This window comes from Bos mutus, chromosome 4 (assembly GCF_027580195.1).
Source record: "Bos mutus isolate GX-2022 chromosome 4, NWIPB_WYAK_1.1, whole genome shotgun sequence".
In the NCBI taxonomy this organism is placed as follows: Eukaryota; Metazoa; Chordata; class Mammalia; order Artiodactyla; family Bovidae; genus Bos; species Bos mutus.
The window spans coordinates 105,926,253-105,941,253 of record NC_091620.1 but is presented as its reverse complement, the minus strand read 5'-3'; the positions used below and the strand labels follow the sequence as shown (position 1 = coordinate 105,941,253).

Here is a 15,001-nt window from a genome sequence, read left to right as displayed (position 1 = left end):
CAGGAAATTGTACTGTCATATACATACCAATTCCCTCAATAAGGTGGCAGTTCTGGGATTCTACTGACTCCACTTCTCGATATGCATTCATTCTTTCTCTGTGGAAGATAAAAACACTGGAGATCAATGCACAACATCCAAAATCAATGTCTAACCAGTCTTTAACCACCTTCAAATTGATTAACTCTCTTTCTCATCATTTATGGATGATATCACAAATAAGTAGCCATCTCCTTTTATTTACATTTACTTATATAATGTGGACACACTGGGTAATGTGCCTATATTTTTTAATTTAATAGTATATAAGTATTATTAATTTAAATGCACAAAATACTATTATCAAATGTGATAAAGCATCATCTATTATAAATCTGCACTTTGGTTCCCTTAATCCCTTACAGTCTTGCCTTTTGATCCTTGTCCCCAACTGCCTTCCCCAAATTCAACAGGGTCTCCTAATAGCTAAACTCTGTAGCTTTTGCTTTATTATTTTTAAAATTTTATGTTCATTTACTTTGCAAGTTCATGAGTTCATTAAACTGACCATAGTTTAAACAATTGGCCAAATTATTTTTGAATAGTGTTTTTGATTCCACAGTGAAACATTCTTCTAAACACAAGGAATAATTTTACATTTTTATTAAATTGTATTCAGGAAGATTCTATACTTATCTTACTGTGACTTTAAAAAAATACTCTTTAGATTGGCTTTATAATTATCATTATTTTTTATGATTTTCTCACTTGCATGCACTGGGAGCAAATGTAACAGTAAACTCAAGCTGAACTAGAATGTATTATCAAAAGGCACCATGCTCCTCAACAGATTCTGCCAATAGATGTGAACCTCTGAGAAGACCAACTTCTATTTAGAGAAATAAATAAAAACAACCCAAAGAGGACTGAAAGCAAGTAGAAGCTAACATCTATTCGGGAACACATGTCATCATCTAACAAACATTTCTTCTTACTAGCCCAGTATTCTCCTGGGATATTTCTGGAATTGCTATCACCACCAGATCTTCCACTTCAAAAGGTCAGGTCAGATACCGGAACAATGCCAATCTCCCCTTGCAGGTTTCAGTTCATTTCCCTGCTGTCCTTCTAGCTCCTTTAATCTGGTAACCCGGTACCCTTCAAGGTTGAACTTGCCTTGGACAACCTCTAAGTCAGCCTAAAACATTCAGCCGGTAGCCTGGCTCCCTCCTCCCAAGACCAGCGCTTCCAACAGTTAGTTTGTTCAAGGGTGGGTGGAATGCTGAGGGAAGGGGGAAGGGGGGCAGTTGCATAACTTTCAGAAAATAAACCGGGGCATTTCTGCCTCACGATCTTAGGAAAGGCAAGAAATCAGCTCACTTTCCACATCAGAGCTTCTCAAGGGATAGTTTGTTAGGTGCGATTGAGAAGACGGGGTCCCCAACAGCTCATTCTTACCCGCTATGAAGGCGGCCCGGGGCAGCCCTTAACCTAACTTGGAAGAAGAGAAAAAGCCCAGGACGCTCAAGATGCCAACTCACCTAAGTGTCAAAAATCTCTCCCCGACTAGGGCCAGGCCGGCGCCCAGCAGGATAAGTGCCATCAGCTTCCCCATGGTCTCCGGGGTCCAGGGCGCCCAGGGCACGCAGAGTACTCTGGAGGGGCTGCGGGCAGCGCCGGTCCCTCCCCAGTGGTGCTCGCCCCGCCCTTCCTGCTCCCGGGCAGGTGCGCTGCCAAGGCTCTGGGCTAAGGTCGCTGCGTCCCAGCCTTCGCCGCAGCGCTGCTCCGGGTTCAAGGCCACATTCACCTGCTTTCAAGGAAACCTTTACTCGCGGATTCCTTTATTCTTCAGGGCTCAAAATACAGAGACAGGACCCATACCCCTGGGTTCCCTTGGCAGCTTTGGCGAGATCCCACGGGTGGGTGGGACGATAGAGGAGGAGGTTTGCTGCCAAAAGCTGCGGAATTCTACCTCAGCTCCTCAAGTGTCCTGAAAGGGAAACTGGAGGGGCAGAGAGCACGGGGAGCTGTAGTTCAGACCCAGAAACTTTGCAGTTTGTGGAAGGTAAGGTGTTCTAAGAGACGCAGAATTGATCCCACACACAGGGTGGAGGCGGGGCGCGGGGAGGGGGAGGGTGGATTCTGTTTGTGGACTGGGAGGATTTGTGAATGTCAGCATCTGCCCCCAACATTTGAGATAAAGTCAGGAGAAGTGAAGGGAAAGAAATAAATAGAATAGGTAACAAGATGAGCAGAACGGAGGAGAGACGCGGAGAAGGGAAGCATAGCTTCTTTGGAAGGTTAGACTTTCAAAAGACTCCTAGATCCTTCTTTCTTCTGGATCTTTAGATCCTGCCAGGCAAATAATCTGCACCCTCCCACACTCATGATAAAAATCAGGTTGAAAGAAGGGGAGCACGAGGTGGGAAAGACTTAAAGAGTTTGGGCAAAGCCAAGGAGCATCTTCAAGATCTGTTTTTATTTTCCACAAGGAAAAAAAAAAAAGACTATTTCTATTGAGTTTAAGTAAACTCAATAGAAACTTCTGTGTTTGAGAGAACACAGAAGTGGAGATATTAAGTAAAGGAAGTTTCTGACTTATGGGATACATAAATACTGTTTGAATACATAATTATAGTGGAATAATAAAGCTTGCCATTTATGCAGCACCTACTATGTACCTTGCATTGTCCTTAGAACTTTGCCTATGTTAACTTTTGATTACTGGTACTTCTCTGAGGTAGTTCACATCCCAGTTTTATAGGTCAGAAAGCCAAGGCACAGATTAACTGTGTAACTTGCTCTTGGCCACACAGCTAGAGAGTGGCAGTGTGAGCCCTTCCTGTGCCCTTCCTCAGTTATGCTGAGTTTTATTAAAGCTGTGGAGGAAGGGCTACTAACGGAACATTGGAACATCTGGAATTGCATTGGTAAGACAGTTACTTCTTCAGAAGATTAATTTGAAAAGAGTTCACACAGAGGAGGAATACGTATTTCTATCTGCCTGCTGCTGCTGCTAAGTCGCTTCAGTCGTGTCCGACTCCGTGCGACCCCATAGACAGCAGCCCATCAGGTTCCCCCATCCCTGGGATTCTCCAGGCAAGAACACTGGATTGGGTTGCCATTTCCTTCTCCAATGCATGAAAGTAAAAAGTGAAAGTGAAGTCGCTCAGTCGTTTCTGACTCTTCGCGACCCCGTGGACTTCAACCTACGAGGCTCCTCTGTCCATGGGGTTTTCCAGGCAAGAGTACTGGAGTGGGGTGCCATCGCCTTCTCCAATATCTCCCTGTATTTCTATAAAAATATTGGAAAGATACACAAGAAACTAACAAACTGGTTTCCCCTAAGTGGGACAGATAGGATGGCAAGGAGACTTTTCAACCTTCTTTAAAAATATTTTATTTATTATTTGTGGTTGTGCTGGGTTTTCATTGCTACATGAGCTTTTCTCTGGTTGCAATGGGCAAGGGCTACTGTCTGTCTGGTTGTGGTGCTCAGGCTTCTCAATGCAGTGGCTTCTTTTGTTGCAGATCACAAGTGCTGGGGCACTCGGGCTTCGTCAGTTGTGATGCATGGGCTCAGTAGATGTGGTTCCCAGGCTCGGGAGCACAGTGCTTAATTGCTCCAGGGCACTTGGGACCTTCCCAGAGCAGGGATCAAGCCTGTTTCTCCTGCCTTTGCAGCCAGACTCTTTACCACTGAACCACCAGGGAAGCCCTCAACATACCTTTTAATATAACTTTGATTTTTAATAGAGACTCCTGTGAAAACAGTGACCCATATTTCAGAAGAAAATGCATAAATACACCACACACACACACACACACACACATGTGGTGCGGAGATTCTGCTGCTGCTGTTGCTTCACATTTCTTCACTTAGTCGACACCCTGCATGTTTGTTTCAAAGAAAGACAAACCCCGTGGATCACTGTGTGGCGATGACTCTCCAGACAGGTTCATGGCCACTGAGTTTGAATTGTTCTCTGGAATGGCATGTGTGAGTCCATGGGAGACTGGGAAGGAAAGGAAGGAATGTTGCTTGGTGTTCACACTCAGCACTGTTTGGTGAGCACTGACAACTACTTGCCCAGCACTGAAGACTTGGTGTGAGCAAGATGCCCTTGCCTTCAAGGGGCTTACATCCTAGAGGGGAAATATATTTAAAGGAAGGAAGGCAGGGAGGATAGAAAAAAAGGAAAGAAGCAGGAGGGAAGGTGAAGCCAAAAAACAGAAAAAGACAAAGTAAAAAAGTAAGTTGTTTCATGTTCTTTTATGAAATAATCAGTCATGTATAGCCATGAGAGGAGACAGAGAGGCTCAGGAAATAATAGTCTTTTATACTCACAAAACTTAGAGACAGAAAGACAGGCATGGTACAGAGCCATGTGGGAAAGACGCCTGGGTGATTGGGAGGCAGAAAACAGGACAGGAGGGTTGAAGCTGCTCCCTTTATTGGGGGTTTCAGTCATGTCCGACTCTTTGTGATACTATGGACGGTAGCCCACCAGGCTCCTCTGTCCATGGAATTCTCCAGGCAAGAATACTGGAGTGGGTTGCCAGTGTGCAGGCTAGGCTGAACTACTTAGGATTGGCTAGTTTGAATAATTTTGGCAGGTTTGAGGCTATGAGGTAGTTGCTAGTTTCCTGGCACCTAGTTCTGGGATGACTACAGCAGAGGAATATTGTCTCTTGGCGTGTAAGGGCCAGATAGAGGGGATATGGCTCTGGACCATTTAGTTTGTGAATCAGAGACATGCTTCTGGTGGAGCCCCTTGCTGTCTCCCAGAAGTGGAAAAGCCTCTCTAAAGAGGTGACAATAAAACGGAGACCTGAAGTAAGAGAAGAAACTAGGTTGTAAAGAGTGGGAGGAGGGGAATTTCCGTTGAGGGAAATATCTTGGTGTTTGCCAGGACCTGCAGTTACAGTGTGGCCCAAGCCATTGCTGGATGAAGTTGGAGAGGGAAGCGGAACCCAGATCACACAGCATCTTGCAGGTCTTAGTGGAGAGATCAGTAACACAGTAAGGTCTTGCAGGAGATGATGTGATCTGAGTACTTTGCTACTGAGTAGGAAATAGATTGGAGAGGGGAAAAACTGGTAGACAGAAGTCCACCCGCAAAACTGTTTTGGGTAAGAAGTAATAATAGAGACTGCAGCAAGAGAGAGGAGAACGGATCCAAAAAGACGTCACTTGGAGATAGAGTTGGGTAGACTTTCTGATAGTTAAGGACAAACATGATATGAAAGATGACTGCAAAGGTCTGAGCTGGCGATGTTAATTTTGGAGTAATCAGTATACAGGGAGTACATAAAGCCATTGGAATGGATGGGAGAGAGGAAAGAGCACCCAATTTTGGCCCTAAAGAGCCATTACATTTCTATTAATATTTGGATGACGTGTGCAAACCAGCAAAGGAGGGGAAAACAGGAGATAATGAGAATAGTGTTGAGAAAGCCAAGGCGGAAGAGTGTTTTGAGAAGGAAAGAAGAGAGCATGCTAAATGCTGCTTAGAAGTCAGGTAAGATCAGAGCAGAGATAGAGGTAATTGGATTTGGCAACACAAAGATCTCTGATGACCTTGACATGAACAAAGACCAGACTGTAGTTGGTTGACAAGTGCATGGGTAATGAGAAAGAAGAGACAGTGTGGATCTCAAAGACTTTACTTATGATGGGTGTGTTAGTTATGTATTATGATGCACTAAACTATCCCTAAACAAGGAAGCTTAAAATTCATGATCTGAGCATTGTTATTGGTCAGAAAGTGGAAGCAGCTTAGTGAAGTGCTTCTGGTTCATGGTCGGTCATGAGGTTGCAGTAATCTGAAGGCATTTCAATTGCATGTCTGTAGTCAGGGGACCTAAGCTCCTTGCAATGTGGACCTTCCCAAGGGCTGTCTGAGAAGTGTCTTCAGGATAAGGCACCCAACTTTCCCCAGTGAGTGGCCTGAATGAGGGAGCAAGGAGGAAACCTTGACGCCTTTTATGACCAAGTCTCAAAAGTCACATGTTGTCACTTCTGCATTATTCTGTTTGTTAGACATCAGTCGCTAAATCCAACCCACTCTTAACACATTATTGACAGGGGCATTTTTGTAGAAACTAACACCTGTGGCTGGCGATTTCTTATGTAAATGAATATCAAAACATCTTCTGGTCAATATTGTGCATAACAAAAGATGTATGAATATGTCTATGGTCAATAAGTTGTTAAGGAGCAATGCATTAAGCTTGCCTGTGGGGGAAGAATGTCAAATCTTTGGACGTATTTTAAGCCATCAGTGGAATCCAGAGAAATGATGTGGTGGTTAAAAATGTGAGATCAAGGGAGTGTTGTCTTTTAAACGGGAGATACAGTTAGAAGATCTTTGTGCTAATGAAAATGAATCAGTAGGGAAAGAGTTTGATGACGCAGAAGAGAGAAGGGATAATGGAAAAAGTGAAGTCCTAAGCACAGTTGGAGGACTCCTTCTCCACTTTAACAGTAGAAATAGGAGACGGTGGATGCAGCTACAGTGAGAGGTGTAACTTTGGGAGGGGAAGTGTGAGGGGGCTTATATCTAGTTGTTTCCATTTTCTCAGTGAATTATAAGACAAGACCTACAGACCAAAGTGTGAACAGATAAAGGATTGTGGGAAGTTTGAGGAAAAGGAGAAGCTATAAAATCACTAACTTAAGAAAGAGAAAAGCTAATCTACCAAAGAAATTGAGGGTTGCTTGACATTTTGAGTACCACATCTGAGCTTTGACATTCATTCAAGAGAAACCATTCAGCTGTTTTGTGATTTTCCCAGGTCACAGATAGCTGCTCAGGTGCATGTGTGAAGTAAAGAAACGATTTGAGTTTTGCTTCCTATGACATTTGGAGGAGAGACGTATAAAGGAGTTGAGAGTATACTCAAGGAAGTGATTACAGGATGGAAGCTGGATTGGATAAGCAGAGATATTATGCAGAAGAGGGGACAGTTGGAAGGGGAGAAAGTTCTGGGGCTAGGGTTATCAATCAGTTTGAGGTTGGAACAATTCAAAAATTTTAGAACGATGGCAGTACCTGAACAGATGACTTAGAAATGAAGGGGGTGGTGGTTGCTGAGTCTGAGACTTGAAATAAAGGTTTTACAGGTAAGAAAGTTTCTGATACAGAATATGGCTGTAGGAGTGGATGGCTGAGACAGTGGGAGAAATGGGTATTAGGAGTGAAAATTTGAGGCACACAGAAGCTATGTGTTGGAGGATTTATCCATGTAGACTTTTAAATCACTGGGAAGGAAAATGGAATAGAGATGTTCTACTTTATTAGATGATTGTACTAACTTCCTTCAAAATGAATATTAATCTGAGTTTGGATAGAAATTAAGGTAGAAATCTGTGAAAAGGTAAGAAATATCTCTCTAGGAACTGATAGAAAATAATTTCCAGAAAAAAGAGAAAGAATGTAGAAGAGGAAAAAAAGGAGTTCAATGACAGATAATTTTTTAAAAAATAGAGTATGTCCATTGATATTAATAATAGGAATAATGGAAGAAAAATCACCATTTTGAAACTCCAGTGTAATAATAACTGGACAGGAACACTACTGGATGCCAAATAGATGAAAGGTTTTAGGGAACAGACTATTCACTTGGATTTATAAAAAGAAGGAAAAAATTAACCCTGTTGAGCAGGTGATCACCACCTTAATCAGTTACTCAGATTTACCATCACAAAGAGAAAAAAAAAAACCTATGTTTATATTCTGCTGCAATGCAGTGTGAAGTACAGGTCACTTATTAGTATTCTTGTCAAAATTGTTTAATCTGAATCTGGTCAAGCCTAGGGTAACTTCTAATTTACAGGAAATATGAGTGCTGCTGAATTGAGCTCAGGACTCCAGGAAGAAACGGTCAAGTAAATTCAGAATGTAGATCATTCCAGAAGATATCTTGCTTGCACTGAAAAATGTGTCATTAAAAATAAAAACAAAAAATAGAAAGACTGTTTCACATTAAAAAGGATTCAAGAGACATAAGTAAATGTGAATTGTGATCCTCGATTGAATTTTGGATTAGGGAGCTTGGGGGATAGGAGGGTTAGCAATTATTAAAGGCATTTGGAGACCACTGAGAAAATTTGAATTTGTACCAGGTATTAGATGGCATCACTATTAATGAGAGGTATTATTACTGCAAAGTGTTGTAATAACATTGTGGTTATGTGGAAGGACGCCCTCATATTCAGAAGATGCAAGCTGCAGTATGCAGAGATGAAGTTTTATGATATCTCCAACTTGCTTTCAAATGGTGCAGAAAAATAAAAGCATCTTTACTTGGAAAAGTAAAGCAAAAATGGAAAAATGATAACTGGTGATTGGTGAATATAGGTGAAGGGTATAAGGAAGTCACTGAACTACTCTTTCAATTTTCCTCTATGTTTAAACATTTCAAAAGTGGTGGAGGTGGGAAAATTGGGTTTCTCCAAATTATTGTTTAATAACTTGTCTATGTTTAGTTCCTTCTTTTTAAATGTAATTCAAGTCTATAGTTTTTTCAATTAATTTAATTGGAGGCTAATTACTTTACAGTATTGTGGTGGTTTTTGCCATACATCGACATGAATCACCCATGGGTACACATGTGTCTCCCCATCCTGAACCCCCCTCCCACCTCTCTCCCCACCCCAACCCTCTGGGTTGTCAAAGAGCACTGCCCTGCTTCATGCACTGAACTTGCCCTGGTCATCTACTTTACATACGGTTATATACGTTTCAATGCTATTCTCTCAAATCATCCCACCCTCTCCTTCTCCCAGAATCCAAAAGTCTTTCTTTACATCTGTGTCTCTTTTGCTGTCTTGCATATAGGATCATTATTACCATCTTTCTAAATTCCATATATATGCATTAATGTACTGTATTGGTGTTTTTCTTTCTGACTTACTTCATTCTGTATAATAGGCTCCAGTTTCATCCACCTCATTTGAGCTGACTCAACAGCCTTCTTTTTTATAGTTGAGTAATACTCCATTATGTATATGTACCACGACTTCCTTATCCATTCATCTGCCGATGGACATCTAGGTTGTTTCCATGTCTTACCTATTGTAAACAATGCTGCAATAAACACTGGGGTACATGTGTCTCTTTCAGTTCTGATTTCCTCAGTGTGTATGCCAAGCAGTGGGATCGCTGGTTGTATAGCCATTTAAAAAAATAATTATTTATTTATTTATTTTTGGCTGTGCAGGAGCAGTGGCTGTGATGGCGCAGGAGCAGCTGAGAGGAGCTACCCCACGTCCAAAGTAAGGATCTGCAGCTGCGCTTCCCTGGAGCAGCTGTGAAGAGATACCCCACGTCCAAGGTAAGAGAAACCCAAGTAAGATGGTAGGTGCTGAGAGAGGGCATCAGGGGGCAGACAGACTGAAACCACAATCACAGACAACTAGCCAATCTGATCACATGGACCACAGCCTTGTCTAACTCAAGGAAACTAAGCCATGCCCTGTGGGGCCACCCAAGACAGACGGGTCATGGTAGAGAGGTCTGACAGAATGTGGTCCACTGGAAAAGGGAATGGCAAACCACTTCAGTATTCTTGCCTAGAGAACCCCATGAACAGTATGAAAAGGCAAAAAGATAGGAAACTGAAAGATGAACTCCCCAGGTCGGTAGGTGCCCAATATACTACTGGAGATCAGTGGAGAAATAGCTCCAGAAAAAATGAAGGGATGGAGCCAAAGCAAAAACAACACCCAGTCCCAGATGTGGGACTGGTGATAGAAGCAAGGTCCGAGGCTGTAAAGATCAATATTGCACAGGAACCTGGAATCTTAGGTCCATGAATCAAGGCAAATTGGAAGTGGTCAAACAGGAGATGGCAAGAGTGAACGTCAACATTCTGATTCTAGGAATCAGCAAACTAAAATGGACTGGAATGTGTGAATTTAACTCAGATGACCATTATATCTACTATTGTGGGCAGGAATCCCTTAGAAGAAATGGAGTAGCCATCATGGTCAACAAAAGAGTCTGAAATGCAGTACTTGGATGCAATCTCAAAAACGACAGAATGACCTCTGTTTCCAAGGCAAACCATTCAATATCACGGTAATCCAAGTCTATGCCCTGACCAGTAAGGCTGAAGAAGCTGAAGTTGAATGGTTCTATGAAGACCTGCAAGACCTTCTACAACTAACAACCCAAAAAGATGTCATTTTCATTATAGGGAACTGGAATGCAAAAGTAGGATGTCAAGAAATACCTGGAGTAACAGGCAAATTTGGCGTTGGAATATGGAATGAAGCAGGGCAAAGGCTAATAGAGTTCTGCCAAGAGAACGCACTGGTCATAGCAAACACCCACCCTCTTCCAAAAACACAAGAGAAGACTCTGCATATGGACATCACCAGATAGTCAACACCGAAATCAGATTGATTATATTCTTTGCAGCCAAAGATGGAGAAGCTCTATACAGTCAGCAAAAACAAGACCGGGAGCTGACTGGGGCTCAGATCATGAACTCCTTATTGCCAAATTCAGACTTAAATTGAAGAAAGTGGGGAAAACCACTACACCATTCAGGTTTGACCTAAATCAAATCCCTTATGACTATACAGTGGAAGTGAGAAATAGATTTAAGGGACTAAATCTGATAGAGTGCCTGATGAACTATGGATGGAAGTTTGTGACATTGTATAGGAGACAGGAATTAAGACCATCCCCAAGAAAAAGAAATGCAGAAAGAAAAAATGGTTGTCTGAGGAGGCCTTACAAATAGCTGAGAAAAGAAAAGAAGCTAAAGGCAGGGGAGAAAAGAAAAGATATACCCATTTGAATGCAGAGTTCCAGAGAATAGCAAGGAGAGATCAGAAAGCCTTCCTCAGAGATCAGTGCAAAGAAATAGAGGAAAACAATAGAATGGGAAAGACTAGAGATCTCTTCAAGAAAATTAGAGATACCAAGGCAACATTTCATGCACAGATGGGCTCAATAAAGGACAGAAATGGTATGGAAGCAGAAGATATTAGAAGAGGTGGCAAGAATACATAGAAGAACTGTACAAAAAAGATCTTCATGACCCAGATAATCACGATGGTGTGATCACTCACCTAGAGCCAGACATCCTGGAACGTGAAGTCAAGTGGGCCTTAGGAAGCATCACTACGAACAAAGCTAGTGGAGGTGATGGAATTCCAGTTGAGCTATTTCAAATCCTGGAAGATGATGCTGTGAAAGTGCTGCACTCAATATGTGAGCAAATTTGGAAAACTCAGCAGTGGTCACAGGACTGGAAAAGGTCAGTTTTCATTCCTATCCTGAAGAAAGACAGTTCTAAAGAATGTTCAAACTACCACACCATTGCAGTCATCTCACATGCTAGCAAAGTAATGCTCAAAATTCTCCAAGCCAGGCTTCAGCAATACATGAACTGTGAACTTCCAGATGTTCAAGCTGATTTTAGAAAAGGCAGAGGAACCAGAGATCAAATTGCCAACATCCACTGGATCATGGAAAAAGCAAGAGAGTTCCAGAAGAACATCTATTTCTGATTTATTGACTATGCCAAAGCCTTTGACTGTGTGGATCACAATAAACTGTGGAAAATTCTGAAAGAGATGGGAATACCAGACCACCTGACCTGCCTCTTGAGAAACCTATATGCAGGTCAGGAAGAACAGTTAGAACTGGACATGGAACAACAGACTGCTTCCAAATAGGAAAAGGAGTACATCAAGGCTGTATATTCTCACCCTGCTTATTTACCTTATATGCAGAGTATATCATGAGAAACGCTGGGCTGGAAGAAGCACAAGCTGGAATCAAGATTGCCAGGAGAAATATCAATAACCTCAGATATGCAGATGACACCACCTTATGGCAGAAAGTGAAGAAGAATTAAAGATGAAATTTCTCCTCTTGATGAAAGTGAAAGAGGAAAGTGAAAAAGTTGGCTTAAAGCTCAACATTCAGAAAACTAAGATCATGGCATCCGGTCCCATCACTTCATGGCAAATAGATGGGGAAACAGTGGAAACAGTGGCTGACTTTATTTTTTGGGGCTCCAAAATCACTGCAGATGGTGACTGCAGCCATGAAATTAAAAGATGCTTACCTCTTGGAAGGAAAGTTATGACCAACCTAGATAGCATATTAGAAAGCAGAGACATTACTTTGCCAACAAAGGTCCATCTAGTCAAGGCTATGGTTTTTCCAGTGGTCATGTATGGACGTGAGAGTTGCTGTATAAGGAAAGCTGAGCACCGAAGAATTGATTCTTTTGAACTGTGGTGTTGGAGAAGACTTGAGAGTCCCTTGGACTGCAAGGAGATCCAACCAGTCCATCCTAAATTCGATCAGTCCTGGGTGTTCATTGGAAGGACTGATGTTGAAGCTGAGACTCTAATACTTTGGCCACCTGATGCGAAGAGCTGACTCATTGGAAAAGACCCTGATACTGGGAAAGACTGAGGGCAGGAGGAGAAGGGGACAACAGAGGTTGAGATGATTGGATGGCATTACCGACTCAATGGACCTGGGTTTGGGTAAACTCCAGGAGTTGGTGATGGACAGGGAGGCCTGGCGTGCTGCAGTTCATGGGGTAGCAAAGAGTCGGACACGACTGAGCGACTGAACTGAATGGAACTTAACTGTGCTGGATCTTCTTTGCTGCACACCGGTTTTTCTAGCTGTGGGATGCAGGGGCTACTCTTCATTGCAGGGCACTGGCTTCTCACTGTGGTGGCTTCTCTTGTTGCAGAGCACAGGCTCTAAGCGCTTGGGCTCAGTAGTTGAGACACACGGGCTTAGTTGCTCCTCGGCATGTGGAATTTTCCCGAACCAGGGATCAAACCCATGTCCCCTCCACTGACAAGTAGATTCCCATCCACTGTACCATCAGGATGTCCCTATGTTTTTTTCTTTATAATCTATCTTTTTATCATCTATCTATTTTCTCATTTGTTGAATCTCCTAATAGAATATAGGCATGTATCTGGTTCACTGTTATATATTAATGTCTAACTCAAAGTCTGATTACAGAAACGTCATTTTCTGTATTAAAAAATTTTAAAGTAAACTGAAAGTTATTTGCTTTGCAGTTATAAAAATTAGACTAGGCTCTTTTTTCTTCTTCTCTGCCTTCTGCCTTATGGAATAAAAATCTTAAAAACCAGGAGCAGAAAGCTAAGAGAGCACTGCAGGAATTCTTTCAGTCCTCCTTCTCTCACACCCAGAAATGTTTTGTAAAAATCTGAGAGTAAGGAAAACTCTAGGTGGCCAGAGAAAGGAGAAAGGTGGACGTGGGTGGTGTCAAAGTGAGTGCTATTAATTCTTCATTGTTTTGCCAAGTAAATATTCATCAGTCTAGACAAGCTATGTCTCCAAGAGAGGATTCAAACTAAGTAAATGAAGCCTAGAAAAGGGATCAGCCTTAGACTAGCTGTCAGTAATAATTAATCCATACACAAAATGAAAATAAGAAATACTAAAGTTATAGCTTATATTTAATTTTCCTTACTGCTCATATTAGGTGTCCACATTCACATCCAGCTGCTGTAAAAGAGCTGAGGTTTTGTAAAAGACCAAAATGTATTTGTTGTCACTGAGCAAGACCTCAGATTAAAAAGAAGTAAAACACACACACTCACACACCTGAGATCTAAATCCACCTACTGGTGGTACATCCCAATTGCAATTTCATTCCTTTTGAATGACCTCTTAATAGCCAACCAAATTGTTAAACTCAATATATGAGCCCAGTAAGATCATTGTAAATAGATGCACAATATATTTATGAATCCCTCATGGCCCACAGAGGCTCAAAACCAGCATTTATTTAAAAAACAGGAAAACTTTAAAAATCTCTAAGATAAATAACATGTGCTTATTAACCTGTTTTTAATTTTGTCCAGATCTATTTTCTAATAAACACAATAGAAACCAAGTCTATCTGATGCCTATTGTATTCTGGTACTTTTCATGAATATAGCTTTTTAGATAGTCATTGCTTATAGTCTAAAATCTAAAACATATGCTTCTTGGCTTTGGATCCCTAATGAATAATATTTAATCTTGTTTTGCTTATCTGTGACTTAATGTTTTCTCCATGGATAATGTAAACAGCAAAAAGTGGTAATTATTTTAGTATTAAATAATCCAATATATTTTAGTAGCAGACTATTTAAAAATATAAATAAAAACACAGGCCGAATGTGGTCAGAGACCAAGGTTAGGAATACTTAAGCAATTTACATTTAAGTCTTTAAATGATCCATCTGAAAGGACTCAAATTGATACCTATAAAAACAGAAGAAACTATGTATTAGGAAAAAGAGTAAATAATGAGATCCTCATTAGTTCCATGGCAGAAGCATCATGGAGTGGGTAACAGCACACCCTCTGACATCAGAAGTAGATTGAGAGCCACACCTTACAAGGTGTATGACCTTGAACATCCGTGAAATGTTAACAGTGATAGAAATCAATACCTACTCCCTCAGGGCCCTAATTAGGATTAAATGAGATAATGAATGTACCATTTTTAGTGCACTCTTTCTCTTTGTAAGTAACTGACAAATATTTCGATGGTAACAATGCTAAAGATGGGAGAAGTATGAGAAGTGAAGTGCTTTGGTAAGTTACAGGGGAAAAGAAACACAGATGAATTTATAGGAGGTATGGTGAGTGGAATCGGAGAAGGTGATGGCACCCCACTCCAGTACTCTTGCCTGGAAAATCCCATGGATGGAGGAGCCTGGAAGGCTGCAGTCCATGGGGTCGCAAAGAGTCGGACATGACTGAGCGACTTCACTTTCACTTTTCACTTTCATGCATTGGAGAAGGAAATGGCAACCCACTCCAGTGTTCTTGCCTGAAGAATCCCAGGGACGGGGGAGCCTGGTGGGCTGCCGTCTATGGGGTCACACAGTCGGACACGACTGAAGTGACTTAGCAGCAGCAGCAGCATAGTGAGTGGAAGAGTTCCCCTGGTGGCTCAGGCGGTAATGAATTTGCCTGCAGTGCAGGAGATGACAGTTCGATCCCTG

At 41.8% G+C, this 15,001-nt stretch overlaps 2 protein-coding genes across 3 annotated transcripts in view; one reads left to right on the top strand and one right to left on the bottom strand.

The window, feature by feature from the left end:
• Positions 1-1,815, bottom strand: part of PON3 (paraoxonase 3) — a 37,924-nt gene extending 36,109 nt beyond the window's left edge. Inside the window, exons 1-2 of the mRNA XM_005909700.3 lie at positions 1,521-1,815; positions 28-98 (exon numbers count right to left, since the gene is read on the bottom strand). Coding sequence (XP_005909762.1) covers positions 28-98; positions 1,521-1,594 — 145 coding nt within the window. The 5' untranslated portion in view covers positions 1,595-1,815. The remainder of the gene's footprint in view (positions 1-27; positions 99-1,520) is intronic.
• ASB4 (ankyrin repeat and SOCS box containing 4) overlaps positions 1-15,001 on the top strand; it is a 271,537-nt gene that overhangs the window by 56,550 nt on the left and 199,986 nt on the right. Inside the window, exons 1-2 of one of the 2 annotated variants that reach the window (XM_070369827.1) lie at positions 1,909-2,044; positions 9,205-9,318. The gene's annotated coding sequence lies outside the window, so the exon portion shown is untranslated. Of the gene's footprint in view, positions 1-1,908; positions 2,045-9,204; positions 9,319-15,001 lie in introns of those variants that run through there. The other variant, XM_070369828.1, reaches the window with a different exon arrangement.